The following is a 23128-nucleotide window of genomic DNA, read 5'->3' on the forward strand; positions in this document are numbered from 1 at the left end:
GATAGGTAGGATTTTTGTAGCATTTTTAAAAGGAAGTAACTGGCTGATGTCAACAGATTAATCTGCCCTGAGAAGTTGAGCTGCGCATCACATAAAAAAACAAGTTTCTCGCATTGGTAGCATGGACAGGACAAGTGCCTGCCACTGCTGGCCAGCATGATTGGGTCCAGGTAGGAGGTCCATTTCTGAATTCTATGACCTCCGTCTTGTTCGTGTTTAGCTTTAAATAGTTATTATGCATCAAATTCAGGATTCAGCTATGGAATCTGTCTGCCCCATTGATGAAATGGAGATAATGATATGAGTATCCTCAGCATACGATACTAGCGAGAAGCCATGGTCCCTGATTATTTTATCCATTGAGGTTAAATATATGCTAAACAGTCTGACCAGCAGGTTCTCAGTGACTGCCACGTAGATATCTTTGCAACGCATTTGTTGTTTTCAACTTCAATACAACAGCTGGAGTTGTGCTTTCAATTCAAAGAGTAGGTTCTGTACTTCGACTGCAACACATGTAGCATGCACAAGCAATTTGATTGGACCAACTGCAACCTCTATGGTAGAGCACTGTTGATCTTCAGGTTAATTATCCCCGAACTTGTTGCTAGTTTTAGTATTCTTGCCAGCCTGATTACTCGCAAATTAGTACACCACACACTGAGTTTAGTGTTACACTTCTTAATTTGCCTGTGTGTAACCGCAAGCTCAACTTTTTAAACCAGGCTTCACTCTTACGTCACATTTCTACAGAGTCCATCATGAGCCAAAAGGGTTTCATCATTTCTAACTTGCAAGACAATGCAGTGTCCATGCTTGGCAGTAATCTAACAAAAGGGTAGACCAAATATGCCAATCAAGAATCAAGATCAGTTATTGTGATACAGAAAACAACAGTTCTCTTCAGACTAATTCAATTCATGAATTTATCAACATACAGATACATAAGTTACCCAACAGGAAAAATCAAACCTTCAGACCGTAATGTCCAACCAACCAGATAGAAATTTGTTTAAGTACATTTATTAGTACTCAACAATTAACAATTAAGAGCTCTGAAAAGTGATCACACGGTGTGACACATGTGAAGGAGTAACAAGTGTATAAAGAGAAAAACAAATTACCCTTGGACTCAAAAGTGTATGTAATATAAGTGGTTGGCAAGTTTATGTGTTGGTTAATCAGTGGTATGTCGACCTCAGTGGTGAATGAGATATCATCATCAGGACTAAAATTATTTGGATGCAGGCTGGCGAACAGAGCGACAACTGAATCAGAGGGTAGAGCTCAGGTTTTCTGTAATGTGGAAAAAAGGGGGTGTCTGCTGAAATGGCCCCTAAAGTCAATGCATCAATGGTGCCCACATATGAGCTAAATGGGAGGAGTTAACAGAGTTAAGGTTCCCCAACAGGGGGCAGTCATAACACCTCGTAAGTACTAGTGAGGCAAGATTGGCCGAATTCTAGGGTCTGCAGAGGAATGAATCCAAAGGATTCATCTGATGCAAAAATGGAGGAAATAAATTGCACCCATTGTCAGTAAATCACTAGTTGATTAGGTGACTAGGTACACTATGCTAGTTTAATATTAAAGTGCTCTGCTCTCCTATCCAGTCGTCACCCTAATTGACACAAATGAGCAAGAGTACAGCTGTCTTCTAGGCAAATGGCATTCATGTTAAGTGGGTTACAGGTTGCTGCAGGGACGCATTCAGGGTGGACTGGGTGAGTTATCAATTCAGTGGCTTGGTCCTCCCTGGGTTGAGGCAGCAATTGAGTCCTCTTCTGATCTCAGGTCCGAGTCCTTCAGTTGAGATGCTTGAAGATGCTTTAGTGCAGCAGCCTTTGCTTCATCCAATCAAATGTACTCTTAGTCATCAGCTCTCAGCTGCACAGTACCTCAGGCATGCAGTGGAAAGTGCCTCATTTCAGTAGCTTCAGTGTTAGCCGTGTAGTCGACACAGCACATGCTGGACAAGTGTAAGGCGGTACAAAAGGGGCTGGTGACGGACAGAGCATCCAAACCAATCAAACACTCACACCCAGTCAACAGATCTGGATTTAATCCATCACCGTTCTTTAGCCCACTCTGCCACCCCAGTTCAGACATGGCCATATGCAAATCAGTCTGACCCTGTGCCTCATGGGAACAGTCCAGCCTGAACTGCCAAGCCATGCCTTCCCTGGATCGGATTCAAGCTTCCTAGGACCTGTTTCTGGCATTCCAGCCGTCTTCAGCCAGGCTTGCTTGAGGGTGGCAGAGTGGGCTAAAGAACGGTGATGGATTAAACCCAGATCTGTTGACTGGGTGTGAGTGTTTGATTGGCTCAGATGCTCCGTCCATCACCACCTCCTTTTGTACCGCTTTGTTCGCCATAAGTTGGCAGGGTATGCTCAGACGTAAGTCCCTTGCTCACTTTGCCACTGGATTCAAGCAAGCCTGGCTGAAGACGGCTGGAATGCCAGAAACCAGTCCTAGGAAGCTTGTTTCCGGTCAAGGGAAGGCAAGGCTTGGCAGTTCGGGCTGGACTGTTCCCATGAGGCACAGGGTCAGACTGATTTGCATATGGCCATGTCAGAACTGGGGTGGCAGAGTGAGCTAAAGAACGGTGATGGGTTTAAACCCAGATCTGTTGACTGGGTGTGTGTGTTTGATTGGCTCAGATGCTCCGTCCATCACCACCTCCTTTTGCACCGCTTTGATCGCCTTAAGTTGGCAGGTATGCTCAGACGTGAGTCCCTTGCTCACTTTGCCACTGGATTCAAGCAAGCCTGGTTGAAGACGGCTGTAATGCCAGAAACCGGTCCTAGGAAGCTTTTTTCCGGTGGAGGGAAGGCATGGCTTGGCAGTTCGGGCTGAACTGTTCCCTTGAGGCACAGGGTCAGGCTGATATGCATATGGCCATGTCTGAACTGGGGTGGCAGAGTGGGCTAAAGAATGGTGATGGAATAAACCCAGATCTGTTGACTGGGTGTGAGTGTTTGATTGGCTCAGATGCTCCATCCATCACCACCTACTTTTGTACCGCTTTGTTTGCCATAAGTTGGCATGGTATGCTCAGACGTGAGTCCCTTGCTCACTTTGCCACTGGATTCAAGCAAGCAGACTGAAGACGGCTGTAATGGCAGAAACCGGTCCTAGGAAGCTTGTTTTCGGTCCAGGGAATGCATGGCTTGGCAGTTCGGGCTGGACTGTTCCCATGAGGCACAGGGCCAGACTGATTTGCATATGGCCATGTCTGAACCGGAGTGGCAGAGTGGGTTAAAGAACGGTGATGGATTAAGCCTAGATTTGTTGACTGGGTGTGAGTGTTTGATTGGCTCAGATGCTCTGCCCATCTCCACCTCCTTTTGTACCGGACAAGTGCCAGGGGCCTACACAGTTCTTTTCTTCAGCGGCCCATAACACTTGGCCTCACTTTAGACAAATGCCATTCCTGCACCAGCAAAATCTATTTAGGTACACTTGATGAGTGTCATGAGTTTCTCTTCAGGGGTGCAGACCACTCAGGCCCACTTTTGGACAAGTTCTATAGCTGCATCAGCAATGTCAGCAGGGTGACACACTTCTGCAGTGCCATGAATCCCCCATTTTATGCAAAAGAGACTGGCTGTGAGTTTGGAGCATACCAGGCATGATTCCATGTGTCTCTGTCAGATGAACCCAAAGCACTAGTTATCACTACTGTTGGCCACTCAAGTAGTCCACTCCTGCAGTTTTGACTAGCTCCATCCCTCTTTTACCAGACAGGAGCTTCCAGGCATTCCAGGACAAGGAACATTTCTTCTTTCAGGTCAGGCTCCAGGTGATGACCCCTCACCTCTGGAGAGCTGGCTGTTAGGCAAACACCAGCCCAGGTTGCAAAGTAGTCCCCTGGGTGTTCTTGGGAACATCCCCTTCTTTGTCGAAGAGAACTTGGAACTGGAAGAAGTAGGTCAACAGCTTTCATTTTTCTACAGGTATAGTAAATTGTGAATGTATATACTCTATCTGAACTTTCAGAACCAGTTTCAATCACTTCTTCTATCATGTATTTACTTATTTATTCCGTGTTTTGTATAGCGCTGCTTGACCCTAGAGGGTCCCGGAGCGCTTCACAGTAGAAGATGTGACCAGTTTTTCTTCAGTACATTACTCTGGAAAGCATTTATCACATTTAAGTCCAATTCAAAATTGTAACAGAAACTTCACTTAGCAACCAACACTCCACCACATTCACAGAATGTAAGTCTAGCGAAACCATAGCATAAAGGAATGCAAGAACCTATATAAAACAAGTGAAATTGGACCTTAGCAAGAGATGCTCCTGAGTCTTTAAGCAAGAGGTTTTAGGGGAATCTTATGAGGTTGTTCTGTAATGGTTATGGTAGGAATTTGCTCATTAGAAAGATCTTGGTTTCTTTCTTGAATCTTGCAGAGTTAGGTAACCATCTAATGCTTTGATTTATCCAATTCCAGATTCTAGCAGCATTGTCATAAGTTTTTTTCTGCAGGAAAATTGGTGGCTTCAACCCTAGACCTCTGGCGCCCCTGAACTGTCTGCTTCCATCAGAAATCTCCAATTTCTGAGCTAGATACCTTAGTGAATTGAAGTGTAACGCTTTGTATGCGATACACAATTCAGAAAAGGGGGTGGTGTATGTATGTGATACACAACAATTTGAGTTGAATTCTGGCTTCGAAAGGTAGCCAATTCATCGCTTTCAGGTGAAGAGAGATGTGGTCAAACTTTTTAACCTGTTATAAGCCTTGTTGATGTGTTGAGGCAGGCTTTTAGAGGAGCTGTTGCGATCTTTGAAGCCCTGACAATGTTGTTCATCCGTACTCAGTCGTCCTCAAGATTACTAATGCCTTAACTGCTATTTCGAGGTCTGCTGTTTCAATGAATGGTTTCAGTTTCCTAATATAGTTCAGGTGAAATCGTGCATTTCTAGCCAACGAGTTGATGAGTTATTGCATGTTCAGGCTCTGGTCTAGTGTGATTCCTAGTGATTTGGTTGACTCCTCAATGCTCAGGTGCAGTTAAGTGCGGTGATCAAATTGGTTCATTCTTTTATAATGGTCTGGCTTTTGGTGGGAAAAATTCAGTTTTTTGCATGTTTAGTTTCAGCTGATTGCTTGTTAACCATAGCATCTTCACCCTTAATGCCATTTTCATTGTTTTGATCTCCTCCATAGAAGAAATCTTAATGTAAGTATGGATGTCATCAACATACATGTGTAAAGAGATGTTAGTAAGGCGGAGCATATCTGTTAGTTGTTGTACATATAGATTGAATAGTGAAGGGGAGAGGGTCGAGCCTTGTGGAACTGAATGCGGGAAGATGCTAACACGTTTTTATTCTATAGAAATCTTTGTGTTCTGTTCCTCAAGTAGACTTGAACCATTCTAGAACGTTCCCCGAAATAACCATCCTATTATCACTGACATCTTCACATTGTAATGCTCCATAAGTTCGCTAGTGTTTGTCATAGTTCTGGGAGGGGGAAGATCCATCCTACACAGCGATGCTAGCTTCTTGTTTTCCCCGATCTTTGTGTCCCTTACCCCTTGTTTGGGTTTGATTGGTTGAGCAAGTTTTATCTTTATTACTCCTGGAATTTGGAAAGTTATTATGTGATGATCTGACCAGTTGCAAGGCATGATTGAGGTGAAGTTCACAACTTTTTCTTTGGAAATGATCCAGTCAGGCATGAAGCCTTTCAAGTGAGTTGGAAATGTGCAGGCTTGGACTCAGTATTGATCAGCTAGGAGGTCATTGGAGTGTGGGAAGAAGTTTTCTGTGATGATCTCTATTAAGTGGTCCATAAAAAGTTAATTTTTGACTTGTGGGTGATAGAATGCATGGAACTTGCATATTTGTTTCTCTGTATTTATTATGGAAAGTGCAAGGTATTCACATGAGCTAAAAGGGTTGGAAGGTAATGGAGTAAACAAGAGCTCTGAGCCATGAATGAATGCAATACTCCCCTCTTTTCTCTTTAGCCGGTCTAGCCTCACAATTTTATAGTTGGAGGCACCAATAGATCCAAACATGGCGAGGAGGTTTCTGTGATCCGGATTTCAGTTAGAATCGCTATGTTGATCTCCTGACTCAAGATAAGATGTCAGACACGTATTTCACTGCTGAGCGGCAGTTGATTAGTAGCCCTGTGAGCGGTTTCTGTGTATCCAGAATAGTGTCTTGATTCAAGGTGGTTAGCATTATTATCTTCAGGTTATTCATGTTTAGTTTTCTGTTACTGGGCCTTAATTCTCAGAAGGCGTTGATTGGGACTGCGCTTATTAAATTTTCATCGTTCTTGGGTGTGTAGATTAGTTGTAGTCTGAGTCGGTTCGTAGGATTGCTGTAGGGCTTGTGTCTCCTCATCCGATAGATAATTGGGGTGTTTGCGTGGCCAATGTTGTCTGTTCAATAGAGACATTTGTGTAGCTTTTATATTGTTGTGTAGTGAGAGTACTGCCTCTTGAATACTCTTCAATTTGGAGAGTGAGTTTTCTGTGAGGCTCGCAATATTCGTCAGATCAAATCTAGCCTTGGAAATGAATTGTAGTAGGTTATTGTAATTTGTATTCAGAGGATCTGGGATCTCTGCTGATGCAGGGGGGGTGAGCGATGTGCTCAGGATACTTGAGGTTTGATTGTTTGGTAAATCAACATCTATTATCTTAGTAACCATTATCTAGATACAGCATTGCTTATGCCTCTAGCTTTTTTTCCTATCCTGGGGTGGGACCATCAGGCTTTTTATTAGATGACGTGGTGAACTTCAGCTGTTCGGAGAGTTAGCTGTTAGTAGCAGTGAATGGTGGTTTGTTTGGATGTAGTAGAATAATCCCCTTTAATTTGTGGCATAGCCGGCTGTCTCATCTTTTCTCAGACTATTTCTTGGGGATTGTGACAATTAGTAGGTGATTTGTCATTCAAGTGTGAAGAACCCCTTGTCCATCTCTGCTCCTTTTGTTGAGGAAGGATTTGACCTCTGAGGATCTAGTAACTTCCTATGGTCAGCTCTCGGTGTGACATGTTTTCATTGTGTAATTGTATCCACACAGGGACTTTGTTTGTTTCCTGGACAAGTGAAGTAAGGGACTTGTTCTTTCAGAGTGGTGAAGTATTCGTCAAACATTGTTTAGATCCTTGTCCTTTGCTTGAATGAGTACAGTACCGTTTTTATAGATTGGTCTCTTCATTGCAGCTCCTAGTCTATGAGAGGGAGCGATCGATAGCTTAAAGCTCTATGGTATGTTTTTTGGGGAAACACTCATTACAACGCAACTTTTACAACGCACTTCCATTACAACGCTACTTTTACAACGCAGGATCCATTACATCGCATGCCTTTACAACGCATGACATTACATAGCAGATGCTATTACAACGCATGCCATTACAACGTAAGTATAGGTAAGTATATAATTTTATTTCATATTTTATTTAACTTTATTTAATACATTTAATTAATATTAAAAATAAATAAATATAATAATTAATGTATTTTTATAAAATAAATTAAATATATTAATTTAAGTAATTTTTAAAAATAAGTATGAGTATAGGAGTATATGTTTTGGGGTACTGAGGTATATGTTTTGGGGTGTTTGGGTATTTTTAGGGTTCAGGGCTAGGTTTGGGTTATGGGGTACAGGGGTATTTTTAGGGTTCAGGGCTAGGTTTGGGTTTTGGGGTACAGGGGTATTTTTAGGGTTCAGGGCTAGGTTTGGGTTATGGGATTACAGGGGTATTTTTAGGGTTCAGGGCTAGGTTTGGGTTATGGGGTACAGGGGTATTTTTAGGGTTCAGGGCTAGGTTTGGGTTTTGGGGTACAGGGGTATTTTTAGGTTTCAGGGCTAGGTTTGGGTTATGGGGTACAGGGGTATTTTTAGGGTTCAGGGCTAGGTTTGGGTTATGGGGTACAGGGGTATTTTTATGGTTCAGGGCTAGGTTTGGGTTATGGGGTACAGGGGTATTTTTAGGGTTCAGGGCTAGGTTTGGGTTAAAGGGTACAGGGGTATTTTTAGGGTTCAGGGCTAGGTTTGGTTTAAGGGGTACAGGGGTATTTTTAGGGTTTTAAAAAAAACGAATTTAAATAAATTACATTAGTTAAATTACATTAATTAAATTAAATTAATTAAATTACATTAATTTAATTTAATTAATTACAATTTTTTTCAAAAGATATACTTACCTATACTTACGTTGTAAAGGCATGCGTTGTAATAGCATCTGCTATGTAATGACATGCGTTGTAAAGGCATGCGTTGTAAAAGATCCTGCGTTGTAAAAATCGCGTTGTAATGGTATGAGATGTAAAAGTTTGCGTTGTAACGTCATACATCCGTTTTTTGTTTCTTCGTTGTTCAATAGCTTTGTTATGGTCTTGAGCCATTTTGCCTTCTTAGGCTGTCTTCAAGAATCCACCTTAGTCTAGAGTGATGCTCTTCAGAGTAGGTTTGTGTCCAGGCTGCAGTGGCCACAACAGAGGCACAAAGAGGTGTCAACACTCTGCACTTCTACTACCACAGCCACACCGGCCAGTAATCAGTATATCTGAAAATATAATCTCACCTCAATCTTGTTCACATGAACAGGCGTGGGCCTTCCAAAATGGGACCCACAGGCATTTCCTTCTCTTGTTCACTCACACATTCACAATGTATGCCACTCACAGACCACAAACATACATACATACTCACAAGGACTCAGGATATCAGTGCAGGGGTCAGGGTTCATTTATTGCAGTGGAACTTTACACCTTTGGGTCAGTAGTCTACATCCCGGTGACACCAGTAAAAAGGGTCTGGCACACTAAGATCACTAAAAATGTGACATGCTACTGCCACAGTGCTACATGCTTCAACCTGTGACAGGAACAATAGGTCTCTGTCAGTATGGAGAGCAAAGCTGACATGCCCCAACAGGTATGGGGCAAGTTCAGACCCAGAAACACATGAAGACACAGGGCTAGGCCTTTGTGCAAAACTAGATTAGCATGAGGCTGGGGTGGAAATCCAATAAACAAGATACCAGATACCTGCAGGACTGTTGGACAAGGCTGTACACCATGCAGGGGACATTCCTATACCAATAACCTAGCACCAGAATGTGAATCCTTACTTACTTGATGTTCAGCACTCCCAAACCTTACCACCTCATTCTTTCTAATCTACTGACCACCTCTCATAACACAACCTTCACTAACACCCTCCAGTACTCTGTATTAGATATCATAATTGACTACTCTAATCTATGCAACCTAAAAGACCTCAATGCCTGCTTTACCAGATCTAAATTCCACCTGACTGCATGGATCTCCTTAAAGTGCTCAGCTTAACATAAGGGTAACACATGATATAGTCTATACTTTTCATGCCATATTCATGGCAGAGGATCTTATCTCAGTGAAAGGAGATCAGTCCATCATATCGTTTACTTCAAATTAACAGTTTCAGTGATGCCACCACTACCAAAAACACCCAATGGCATGAGAACAGCTTCAACTTTGTGAGTCATTTACAACACCCTTTGAGGGGCCCATAACTTTTCAAAGGGTGGGAACCACAATTTCAGTCTCAAACCATTGATACACGTCACTGCTTTTTGCGATTAGGAGGCAATATCTCTTTCACACCACCTATTTGCAAATAGGGATGATTTACAACCCCCCTCCCCCCTTTGTGAGTTGGACAGGCTTTTAGAACTCACAAAAGGGGTTTAATACATACGGAAATACCAAGGTGTGGTCGAAAACTCTTATAACTCTCTACATTTCAGGGTTTGTGAATGTAACAGGGTTTCAATTGTCAGCTGCATCATTTTTTGGGGAAATAGCTAGCTTTTAACCCATTTGTATTCAAGGCCCAAGCTGTTGCTACATTTTTTTAGATCACATGCCGTTCGGACCTGTAGGCAGGCAGTTAAACTTTGTTTTTCCTCCAGCGATATTAAACTGAATTGCCAGGTTGTGAAGTTCTTTGATTTAATGAAGGAAAGATTCAAGCACACTTGAAAGACTCATTGGGACTTAATAACAACCTTGAATTGACAATAGTAACTGCTGTATTTTAAATAATTTGTATTGTTATATGGCATTTTAAATAATTTGTACTGTTATATGGCATTTTATATTTTTGTAAAGATTTTAATTAATCATATACAAATAAATATATTACTTACTTACGTATTCAAATGGGTTAAAATCAAAGCCAAAACCTTTAGAAGGCACATGATGTTCTGGTGATAAGAACTCATTTACTTAAAAGGGACAAAAAATTATAACTATACTAAGAAAAAATAGAAATCAAAAGAAATTTTACTAAGGTTGAGGAATTTCCAGATCGTTTTTACTAGAGACCGTCAACACGAGGCTTTGAAGATGCTGAATGGTTTGGTTGAAGTCAGTTACCTTGATAAACACTGATTCTCTGCAGCGATATCGCAAGCTTTCAATTTTTTTTCCTACAGGATTTCTCAAACAGGTGTCCTGTGACTATGTCTACTTGCAGCGTCATTTAGGGTGTCTCAACATAGAAACACAGTCCCTGCATGATTACTTCACCCTACTTAACTGAATGTAGCCCACGTCAGGAGTCAAACACTCTCAGGTATCTGGACAAGTCCACCCTGTGCACCCCACTTCTCTTCTGCAATCCTTCAAGGAGTTGAGATCATATCTATTTTCTCAGCATGATATGTTACAATTCTCAGGGTGCATCCTTATTCACTTTTTAGGATTCATTTGCACCCTTGGAGTGTTGGCCATGCCTTGCAAAGGTTATTTTGGTCAATAAAGAGAAATTGTCATAAACATTAGTGGTAATATGGAAGACTGATTTTTAGTGGAAATGAAAGGTCCCTTGGGACAAGTTATCTGTCACAATGAACATGGACATTTTAAAATGTTCATTTAGGCTCTGGTGAAGGTGCTCACTCCAGTCCACTGCTTTTGCCCAAACATAAAAACTCAGGGGCATATTTATAAGGGGATATCACCACCACAGCATCACTTTTAGCGACGTTCTTTTGGAGATATGCCCTTTTCCATATTTACAAAGTGCTGCTAAGCCACATTTTGTGGCTTAACGCTGCCTTGTAAATAAGGCCACTTTACACTCATCGCTTAGCGTGAAAGGGCAGTGCAGTCAGTGCTGCTGTGGGCATTCCACCGCAACACACATTGCTTCTGACGCTGCTCCAGATTTAAAAGGAGGTGTAAATGTAAGGCAGCGCCAAAAATTAAAGCCATGCAAGAAAAGGCGTTAGAATGGGGAAATGATGAGAAATACTTTTATTTCTCCCCGTTTTTGCTTTTTGTGTGTGTGTTGCAGAATGCAGCACGCATAGAAAGAGCAAAATGCCAGTAGTGATTGTTTATGTGCAGGAAGGGGCAACTTCGTGCAAGGGTGCCTATGTTGGCACTATGCAGCTAAATGTTGCGCTAGTGCTAGGGAGAAAGCAAGGGTGTGCCCTAGTCTTCTGAATACGGCATATCCCTGCATTTTGAATAATACCAAATTTGGAGCAGCTCTGTGCTCCGACATTTTCCCATAAATATGCCCCTCAGTTTGAGTTAACAATTTACTGTTACTACAGTCTATGTAATACCTGTGCTTGTATATATTGGGGAGTATGCCTTTCTATCTTCTCTGCTCTCTTTTCAGGACCTCATTCAGTTTCTATATCCCATCTCTCCACATGCCATAATGTATGTCTCTCTCTCTATTTCTGTGTTTGATCCATAGATTACAAGTTATCACTGAAAGTGCTTATTTAAGACCCGTCTCTGCTATAGTTTTGAGGACAATGGTGTCTTCAAAAAGTGAAGAGCAGTGGTATATTTTTCCACCTTAGACAGTAGACAGTGTTAATGTTTGCTGTCACTGGAACCTAAAAGGAATGTGATCCTTTTGGCTGAAAAGTAGTAGTATTTTTTGTTGAGAATTCTAAAGTAATTGCACAGCACAACAGAAAACAAAACAATACCAAAAGACACAGCAAAATAACAACATAATAAAAACAGAGTGACAACACAAACACAACGCAAATACAACCACATGATAACATCAATAACACAATGCAATAATGCAGCTCAGAAAACACAACAGTAATAAATACACAACACATCACCATAACAACAAAACTCAGCGCAACAAATATGCACACATATCTTTGTCACACATTACCAATACCACCTCTGCAAATCTGCTTTCATAATATGGTGGTAAAAGGTGTTCGCACCACTCACTGCCTCACTTACATTCAATTGCAGCATTCAAAAAGGTTTTGTTTACTGGTCTTAATGTTTTCCCCTCTATTTTCTCGCTTTCTTTGCTGCAGCTCAGGAAAAAGTATGGCGATGTCTTCAGCTTGCAGTTCTGCTGGGAAAACGTGGTGTTTATCAACGGGTTGGAGCCAGTGAAGGAGGGGCTCATTACCAAATCCGAGGACACTTCCGACCGCCCGATCAATATACTAACTAAGAAGTTTGGCTTCAATGACTACAATACAGGTTTGTGTCCCAGTCCATAGCAGTAGGACATTTTGAAACTGACTAAGGTCTTCTGCAGTAATTTTTGCAATAATCATAACTACCATAATTTGTAATGCCAATAAAAACTCTGTGGATCGGATCCAAAAAAGCTATTTACATTTTTTGTTTGTTCTCTGTAGCACATACCCTGTATTACCAGAGTAAAATCTCCTTTTGGAATTGAAAGAAGTTGATATAAGGAGGGGCTCCGCAAAATCTCTGTTTTACCAGTGCAAAATCACATTCAGAATTCCAAAAAGTTTGTTTAAGGAAGTACTCATACAAACACTTTCATGTAAGAAAACCAAACATTGGTGTGGATTAGGTGCTCCAAAGCTGGAATGAGCTGGGAAGTTGTGCACTCCTAGTGCAATCCTAAAAACCTACATATTTGAAGACATTCCCAAGCTTCTGTCTTCCTATTTCCAACCTGGAAAAGGTCAGTCGTTTCCACAAATCCAGGACGGGAAGAGGGGAAATCGCAATAAATATTTTACCTTCAAGAATAAAAAAAGTAGTGCCTTGCCACAATGCAATACAATTATATGAAGCCTAGACCATATATGACTGCCATCGGAAGTAATGCACCTTTCGCTCAACTTCTTCTGAAAAATAGATTGAAGTCCTAAGAGCGAGTCTTGCTTTACCTTATTAATTGCTAGTGTTCATCCTACTGCATGAGTGAATGAATGAATATCATTTTTATAAAGTGCAGCTTATGCCCATGGGCGTCTTGGCGCTATAATTAAGAGAAAAGCTGCAGCGGAATGTCAGAAGCGGGTCTAACCGATGAGCCAGGTGCCTTCTACTCCTGCGTGACAAGCCAGGTCTTTAAAACCTTTCTGAAAGTAAGTAGAGAGGGAGCAGCTTTTAATTTCAGTGGAAGGATGTTCCAGAGCACAGCCGTGGCCCTGAACAAACTCTTCCCACCCTAGTAGGCTCTCCTAAATTGGGGTACAGTCAGGTTTATGGCAAAGTGTCATTGCTGGCATGTACCATTTAAGTTTCTCCCTAAAGTGGGCTGGCCCCAATCCGTGCAGGGATTTATAGGCCAGACAGTGAGCCTTAAACCTACATTGTTGTTTGACTGGCAACCAATGTAGTTTTCTGATGGCTTCTCTAGCTGATTCATGTTTAGGGATTTGAAAGAGGAAGAGGGCCGCAGTATTTTGCAGAGTCTGGGGCTTCTTTTCGAGACCTGCAGCAAGAGTAAGATAGAGGCTGTTGCAATAGTTCTCTTTGTGAGAACCAATGCACTGATGACCGTTCTCAGAAGTTCAGGAGGCAAGAAGTTTTCAATCTTTTTTACAAGCCTTAAAAGAGCAAAATGAGGCTGATGTGATTTTCTTTACTTGGTCCTTGAACTTCAGTTCTTAATCTATCAGGATGCCTAGATTTTTTACTTTGTTTGAGGGTTCAGGCAGTGAATCTAATTCAGGTGGCCACCAGTCCGGCGTCCAGAGTGCGGGGTTGTTACCAAAGAGGATGACCTCAGTTTTGGTGGCATTTACTTAAAGTAGTTGTAATCTATCCACTTGCTCACATTGCTCATTCATGTTCTCAATGCCATGCCAGATTTATTTTCCGGCTTTGCCAGTGACACCACAATTTGAGTGTCATTGGTGTAAGATGCTAGGAGAAAACCAGACTTTTTGATGATTGTCGCGAGAGGTGTTACATAAAGATTGAATAGTGTTGGACTCAGTGCCGATCAATGGGGAATTCCACAGAGCAGGGTGAAAAAGGCCTAAATGTAAACTTGCCCTTCGTCACATTATATTGCATGACCTTCGCCATGATGAATCCAAAATGTATATCCCTTCGGCAAAATCACCAAAAGGCTGTCAATGTCAGTGTTTTACACCAAACGCTGTTATAGCATGTCTGACTGAAGTACCTCTCTATTTGCAGAATCAAAGCCTTATTCAATCTCAAGACATTTGACATGGTTTGAATTTCTAACACTAAGGGACTCATCATAATGCTATCCTGTCTGGAATGGAACCGCTCGACTAGCTGTCGGTGGTCCTTTTACTGGTATTACAATGTGACCTCTTCAAGGCGGTCGCAATGTGTATCTTTTGTATTGCGGTGTGTTCTGCAGGCTGCTGCACATGCCACAATACAAAAAAAAAAAATATCAAACATCCCTGCACTGTATGTCAGGCACCATGCGGTGCTTGCCACATGGTGCAGAGATGTTTAGGGGAGCACCATAGGTGCCCCCCAGGTCTAATGACAGAGGTCCAGGGAGAAAAGGGGGCCCACTAAAGGCCCGCAAAATCACTTTCCGCCTGCCTGTTCGTGGCGGGTTAACCGCCATGAAACGGCTGGCAGAAACTGACATTTTAATCCCTATGTGGGTGCCTGAGCGTAGGGATTACAGTCTGTCTGTCGGTCCAATAGGCTCTCCACCTGCCCACCATCCGCCCACCATCCTAATGCTGTGGGAGGTCTTGCATGGTCTGATGGCCGTAGGACAGCCACTGATGGCCTGACATAGATAAAACTATGGATAAATCTATTTACATATATATATCGGATTAACAAATGTTTTCATCTTTGAGGAATTTTTGCATCTCCCTCTTCATTAATCAATATGCTGTCTATGGAAATATTGTAATACTGAATAATGATATGTTTTTTAATAATATGTGGATTCATGAATTTTGTATGATGAATAAATTCTAATGGTTTTAACGTTTATGCCAAGAGGCCAGATGCAAGCTCTGTCCTATAATTTACCCGATGTGCTGTGTCTAGCAGAAGGCAGGCAACCTGGAGGAGCAGCAGAGCAGAGCGAGAGTCGGACAGCCTCAGCCTCAGCACCTCACCCAACCACACCTTAGCTTTTGAATCCGGGGGTGTGATCGGGTGTAAACGCTGAGACCCGCGGTGGGCTGCTCTTCTTGCAGGCTCTCGTTCGGGTGCCTGCCAGGCTGCCTGTGTGCGGCAGGCACCGCAAGTTTTTGCCTAACGCGGCTGGAGGAAGATAACTGCTGAGATAACAGCTGACTCACAGGAGCCACGAGTCAGTTGCTGTGAGTCAATTGCCGAAGTGCAAAGAAAAAAAAAGAATTCCTGCAGAACCTCTGCATTTTTTTGTCTTTGCCGCGGGGGACTGTTGTTGGCGGGGGACGTGGAGCGGGATCCCTGAGGCATGGAGATAGCCCGGTGAGTCCAGCACTGCTGCTTTGTGCCCTGAAGTCTGCAGGGGTAGAGGCGGTGGTTGTTTGAATTTGTGGCCAGCTTGGTGCACTTGCACTCAGTTCTCTTCCTCCTGCCCTCCTGCCCTCTGCCCTGCACCCTCCCCCCCTTGTAGTAAAATCAGAGACCTTGCTCATTGTGCGCCTACCTAAAAGTACCTAAACAGAGCTCAGCCACCACCCTATTTGGGTGAAAAAGGAACAAGGTGGAAAAAAGTGGAGCAGGGAAAAAATTTATAAAAATTAATTAAATAAATAAACAAATAAAGCACCCACAGCGAAAGAGAGAAAAATGCGAACAAGGAACTCCATGCAGCTGCAAAGCTCCCATTGCCCTCACACTACCGCTAAACGACAGAAGGCCAAGATGCTGTACCCTCAACCGGGAACGCGGGGGAGTCAGATATCCCCCCGAATCAAGGGAAGTCGTCCAGAAGGAACCCTGGAAGTACATGAGGGGATTGAACTGGACAGCCAGAGTAGTTGCCGGACACCCCAAGTCAAAAGTAGGCAAGAAGTTCAGGAGGAAGCCCAATCAGATTGCACTCTGTCGTTAGACAAATGGAAATGTCGCGACATCAAAGATGATCTCAATCGGCCCACTCAAAAGCTCGAGGAAGCAGCCCACTCCGTGATCTACGAGAGTCTAAGCTATCATAACCATCTCAAGGATATTGAGGAAAATCCAACAAGCACACCTCAACCGACTCCTCTTTACCCTGAGATAATCATCCTTGGAAGGGACCCGGCCACTTCAGAACAACCTTCTTCACAATTAGCCCTACTTCCCTCCCAAGAATTACCACCAAACATTAGCCCGGACGTTTCACAGAATAAAAATCCTAACCAGGCCATAACTAGCTACTTCAGTAGCGCGAAACCCAGAAAGGCCCACCAAGATTCATCACAGTGGTTGGAAGCTAAGGATCTTAAGGAAGGCAAAGATGCTGTTCTACCCCTGGACTCCGGCCATAATTTGCCAGAATCAACAATATGGATCTCGTCTGCTAGCCCAGCATTGCAACTACTGCACCTATGAAGCCCGCTGTCAATTGAAACAGAAGTAAATCAATTAAAAGGAGCACTGGAGCCTCATACTCAAACGCTGAGGTTTGACTTTCCTTCGCTTGCCTCTACTCCATTTCTCACCCCTCATACGCACTTTAGCCACATTTGTTCCAAGGACCTACACCAGCTTGAAACAAAAGGTTATGCCTCTTTGGTGGACACCAACTCACAAAAAGACCTAAACAAAAGTCTTCAAAAGAAACAATCCTTGTCAATTAGTAACTATTCAGATGGAATCTCACCTCTATCACATCCTCAGATTCAGGACAACAACCTCTCAAAAATAGTACTTTGGCCTGAGGAGTCACTTGACACTTCAGCCACGTACAAGGTTGAGGTACTGCTTTCAGCTCCTAATCAAGCCTTGAATTCAGAGGCCGGTGCTGCTCACATGCACACAGATAAATTAGATGCTCAGATAAACATTTTACACCTGGTGCCGAATTCTATAACTGGAATTGATACAAAACTTGACCAACTAAACTCATTGATACGCAGAGCCCAAAACAACGTAGATACAAACAAAAATCAAAGTCAAAACCATTGCTACAGTGGATGCACCTGTAACCCTTCTGACGGAGAAAACCGACCTGGGTGTTGCCGGTCTGCCGCAAAAGCCAACTTTCTTCTCACACAGCCTCCCCTTATCCCTGGAGGGATCCGCCGTCTCACCGCCTCACAACATCTTGCAGCACCCGCTCCGCGGGTGCCGCTGCGCGGCGAGAGGCGAGGGGAAGAGGCTGCCGGAGCTACTGCTGGTATCAGAAGGAGGAGGGAGCACCGCGAGTCTGCCGAGGGAGCGCCAGCAGGGACTCACAAGACCAGGAGTCCCTGCACTGCACAGGTGTGCACGGCCGCGCCCCCAGCAAGACACACCCCCCTGACTGCAACGCCCCCTATTTAACCATCGGACTGCCGCTCAGCGGGACGCGAGCGGGACGCCGAGCGAAGCCCGAGCAAAGGGCGGGCAGTCTGTGGCAGTCAGGGGCTGACAGAGGCTGGGCTGGGCCACCCCCCTTCCATCCACCGCTTCTAGTTCAAGAGCCTGGTTTCTCCCTGCGGGTACAGCGGTCCACATGTCTACCCGTTCTGGTAAAGCACTGAGGGGCGGGAGTGAAAGTGTTACGGGGAGTAAAATGATAGGCACAATGGACAAGTTCATCACTAGGGTAGCAGCGGTCATCGAAAAGGAGATTGTGATGACGGAACGCCGCCTTTCACAAGATCCTTTCCCTTCCAAACGCTCCTCTTTAGGAGCTGTTGCACATGCTCTGTCTCCAACCTCCACTTACCCTGCCTCCCCTTTGTCCGGGGACTTGTCCGTTCAGCCAAGGATTGCAGCTATAGGGGCAAGTATTGACAGGCTGGAAAGTTTAATAATAAATCCCTTGCCCCCCAGCCCTAGCCTAGTGACTGCTGATCCCCGTCCTGTCACACTCATAACTACCTCCCCCAGCCAAAATTCCCAATTATCCACTCAGGCTCCTTCACCAGCTCATAACCCGTCGCCCTTGGCGCGAGCCTGTCTGGTTCGTAAGAAGAGAAAAAGGGTTATCAGTACACGTAAAGGGAGTTACTCCTCGCTCCACAAGCGACCAAGGAAATATGTCCCCAGAGGTCCTACTCAACTGGATGGTGGAGGGCCAGAACCATCTGGGGGTACTACTACTATAGTATCAGCGGCAGATACTCCTCTGCCACATTACTCGGTTCCGGCATTACCCATATCACCCCACGGGGCGCCCTCCCCCGTACTCTTAGAGAAACTGGTCAAGTCCTTGCTGGTACCGCTTATTGACCAAGTCAAGAGTCTGGGGGACAGGCTAGACAGATTTGAACAGACCACCAGGGACAACTTCTTCTCCCTGAAAACCCTCATTAAACTACAGTCTAAGCTCAGGGAGGACATTGCGGATGGGAATGATGGGAAAGGAGATTCAGGGGGTTTAATACAGGGAACCTCACCATCAACGTCCGCTCCTGTACAAGCCACTGAGAAGGCTTTGACAACTGCACCTCCTGCTAGTGTAAAGTCGACACCTATTACTCATGTTGTCCAGGTCCATGCCAGTACCCCCCCAGTGATGAGGACTGCAAAGCCTAAACCTGACCAAAAGAAGCTGCAAGAGGGAAGGGTCGGCTCTAAGTCCAAACCACTGGCCGTTCTACCCACTGAAGTCAGGGGAGCACCAACGGTTCTAAAGGCAATACCAACAACCTCTCAACCTAAAAATCCCAGCCCGGTGGTTATACCACAAAAGGTGGCTCGAAAGTGTCCCCCAGTTAATCTCCCCCCTGAGTGTCACCCATATGTTGTTGTCCTCATCAAGGTTCCCGCCTTGAGGGACGACCAGCAGGAAACCCATCAGGCACTGAAGAATAAAGTCATCCACTGGTTGAAAGCCAACAGACCTCTTCCCCTGGGAGTGGATGGCTTGATTCTTGGCGTGCGCAGGGTGGGATGGATTGGTCAGGGGAAAAAACTGTTCAAGGGGGATTGTGTGGTGGTAAATTTCCAAGACGTGAGAGCCGCCCACACAATATGTAGCTTAGGGCGGGCCATGGCGGGTCCTGGTGTTGAAGCAGTTGACTTAACATACTTCTACCCGCGGCCGACCATGAACTGCTCAGGCCAACCCCCGTGCATACCCTCCAAAACAGTACCTGTGGCCAATGGCATCTAGTAACAACTGTAGCCCAGCCACATGCAGTCTGGCCTATGTCGAGCTGGGGTCCCAGGGGGTACTGACTCCGTGACTCCACTTATGAGGTTAGGGCGGTCCAAACACCTGATGTTCAGTCCCCTTCATCTGTAGAATGTAATGTCCCCCCGACTACTCCAGGGGAGCAGGTCGTCTCAATGGTTGCAGGGGAATCAGGGGTGGTGAGGGACCTAATCGAGCCTACCATTGTCTGTCCTCCTTTGGGAGATACTGACTCGGATGGCCCTGTCGAGCCCTGTAGCATTGCGTCTGTGGCGGACCCACTCCTTAGGGTTCTCAGCTGGAATGTGGCTGGTCTGGACAGGAAACTGGCCCTGCCCGACTGGAACGCACTTGTGGAGGAGTACTCCATATGTCTGTTCCAGGAAACCTGGAGTAGGGAGCCCCTTCACAAGGTAGGATATTCTTCCCATCATATACCAGCTGTTCATTCAGTGACTGGCAGGGGTTGCCCTTCGGGTGGCCTCCTAGTTTGGGTAGCTTCCTCACTTAATTGTATGGTGGAGGAGCACGACACAAAATCTCCGGATCTCCTTAATATCACCCTAAAATCCCCTAAGGGTCGTGTTATTTTAAACATCTATAATATTTATGCACGAGGCACCAAGGGGGGTAGAGAATCCCCCACTATAGCTCGCCTTGAGGGCCTGCTTCGATCCTCTCCCCACAAGTCCTGTACCCTGGTAGCGGGCGACCTCAACTGCACGTTCGAGCCTCTTGGCTCAGATGTCACCCAAGATCTAGAGGATGTTGACTATAGGAGGGGGATACCGGCTCTAGAGCTTAGCCCCATCAAAAGATGGACGGAAGTGGTGCTCCAGGTAAATTCCCTATCAATGGAGTTCGACCTGAGGGCCCTCAATGGCAGGACTAGTTCTGACAAAAAGGGAGCACATACATACAATAGGCCCAGCCATACGTCAAGAATTGACTACATTCTGCTTGACGTCCACCTATGGAGTTCGGTCAAAGACATGGAGATTATACCTTCCGTCGAGAGCGATCACAACCTGCTCTCGCTTGCCTTGACTCCTTGGTGGTTAGATGGTATAGGGACTGGAACCCCATGTGCCACTGTCCCGGACCTGTCATCAGTCTCTAACTGTGGACGACGGCTAAAGTGGGCCAAGCTGTCTCTTTCAGTTGAGAAAATATCCTCCATAACACAGCTCTTAGTCGCAGCCCTAGATAATCTCGACTCTCTCGAGGGTGGGGTGGCGGAGGTGTCCGACAGGTTTTGCAACCTAACCCAGGCTCTAAGCAACCTTTTTATTGTCCCAGCCAGTCCCACCGGGAAGAAACTACGTCCCCGGGCCAGACGGGGCTGGTTCAATCGTAAATGCAGGGAAGCTAAGGCACTGCTCGTTGAAGCGGTAAAATCCAAATCACAAACTAGGACCAGGGAGGCCAGAAGGCTTTATTCACACTTCTTAAAAAATGCCAAAAAGGAATGGGAGGATAGCTTTTGGCAGGACCTCTTGGCCGCTAGTCGAGGGAGAGACACCAAAGGGTTTTGGGACCTGGTGGGTAGTAGAGACCGCCCAGATGACATCTTGAGGACCTGCACTATCACTGCACAGGTGTGGTTCAACCACTTTAAGGCTCTTTACTCTGCCGTAGAAGGAGCACTCAACGACCCCTTCTCTCTTCCCCCCTTATCCTTGGACAGAGATACTGACCTCTTTTCCCCACGGGAGGTTACGAATTTGATTAAATCTCTAACACCTCTAAAAGCAGCCGGTCCGGATGGGTTGCCAGGGGACCTTCTTCGAGCCTATCCGGGCGAATGGGGGGTGTTGATCTCTGCCCTTCTTAATGCTATTATCGAGGGAGGTTCTGTGCCCGAGTCTTGGAAAGGGGCAGAGGTAGTCCCAATTTTTAAAAAGGGTTGTCGGGATCTACCGGGGAATTACAGGCCTATAAGCCTCATTGACTCAACCCAGAAGGTGGCGGGAAAAGCTATTTTAAGGAGGATTCTCCAGTGGGTGGATGATAACCACATATTGTCCGACATGCAAGCTGGTTTTCGCTCAGGTACAGGAACTATCGAGCAAGTCTTTAGACTCCTGTTACTTTACTGGAAGGTGGTGGAGCTGGGCAAAGGCAGTCTTTACTTGGCCTTTATAGACCTGAAGACTGCCTTTGACCTGGTTCCCAGGGAGGAACTCTGGAGGGTGTTGTATGGTCTTGGGATGCCCCCTTACATCATAATGCTCCTCATCAAACTGCATAATGCCAACTATGCTCAGGTGCGATGGGGAGTGAACGGGGAATAGACCGATAGGATCCCGGTTGTTAGGGGCGTCCGGCAGGGCTGTGTACTAGCTCCCACCCTATTTTCCCTGTACGTGAACGGGGTGGTAGAGCACCTGCTTGGTGAACCAGCAGACGCCCCCTCTCTGGGGGGTTGTTAGGATTCCAACCCTGCTGTTTGCCGACGACACCCTCCTCATCTCCAAAACCCCCCAGGGCCTCCAGAAGCTTTTGAACCGCTTTCAGGACTTTTGTGCAAAAAGAGGACTTGTCATCAATGTGGACAAAACCAAATATCTAATCATGCACCCACCTCGTAAGCTTGGCCGGCCCCCTATTCTGAACTCTATCCCCCTTGAAAGAGTGTCGGAATTTGATTATTTGGGAATTCGATTGAGCTATGTCATGAGCTGGACTCCCCATATTAACAAAATGACCATCAGCCACAAAAGGGTGGCGGGAACTTTGTTGAAAGAGTACAATAACTCATCCAAACAATGTGTAGCTCCAATAATTGACATCTACAAAGCCCGAGCTGTAACCGCATCACTCTACGGGGCTGAGCTTTGGGGCCTAGGTAACATGGATGTTTTGACAAAGGCAGAGAACAAATTTCTAAAGGACCTCTTGGCCATCCCGATGAGCACCCCGACAGTTCCGGTGCTTCTGGATACGGGCTGTAAAGCAATTAAGGACCAAGCCCGCCTACGGCCTCTTCTCCTCTGGGCACGCCTGTGGAGGGTTCCGGAGTTAAAATCATATGCAGACGGGCTGTCAGAGGTGATGGGATCGGACGGCTGGCACAAGATTAAATGGCTTAGGGACAATAAAAATCTCTTAGGGGACATAGGATTGGGGTCCTGTTGGACCACCCACTCTGCCCCCCCGAAGGCGACCCTAAAACAACTTTACTGGGAATGGGTCTCTGCCAAGCTCATCAGCAACCAGCGTCACTGCAATTCCACCGCAGCTTACCTGAAAATAAAAGACGTTGTTGCCTTTGAGCCTTATCTGGACATAATCACAATATCTGTGGACCGGGCACTTTTTATCAAATTTAGACTAGGCACTTTACCTCTAGCTGAACTCTTCTCTAGATGGAATATGCCTGCGCAGTCATCACGCTACTGCGCCCTATGTATTAATAGGCCCGAAACTGTGGCCCACTTCCTTTTTGAATGTCCTGATTACGCCCGCCCAAGATCCCACTGGCTTAAACCACTTTGCAGGCAATTGGGTACTCGCCAGCACTTGGTGGCTCTACGGATTTTATCAACTGATACATCCTCTCCCATCGTTTGTACTGTATCAAAATTTTTTTAATGGGCATGGTTGATCCGTTCAAAA

At 45.1% G+C, this 23128-nt stretch overlaps 1 protein-coding gene across 1 annotated transcript in view; it reads left to right on the forward strand.

The window, feature by feature from the left end:
• The window catches only part of LOC147748024 (cytochrome P450 2D15-like), a 404801-nt gene that overhangs the window by 72072 nt on the left and 309601 nt on the right, over nucleotides 1-23128 (forward strand). The window contains exon 2 of the mRNA XM_086957957.1: nucleotides 12339-12510. Coding sequence (XP_086814083.1) covers nucleotides 12339-12510 — 172 coding nt within the window. The remainder of the gene's footprint in view (nucleotides 1-12338; nucleotides 12511-23128) is intronic.

This window comes from Lissotriton vulgaris, chromosome 1_1 (genome assembly GCF_964263255.1).
Source record: "Lissotriton vulgaris chromosome 1_1, aLisVul1.2, whole genome shotgun sequence".
Classification (NCBI taxonomy): Eukaryota; Metazoa; Chordata; class Amphibia; order Caudata; family Salamandridae; genus Lissotriton; species Lissotriton vulgaris.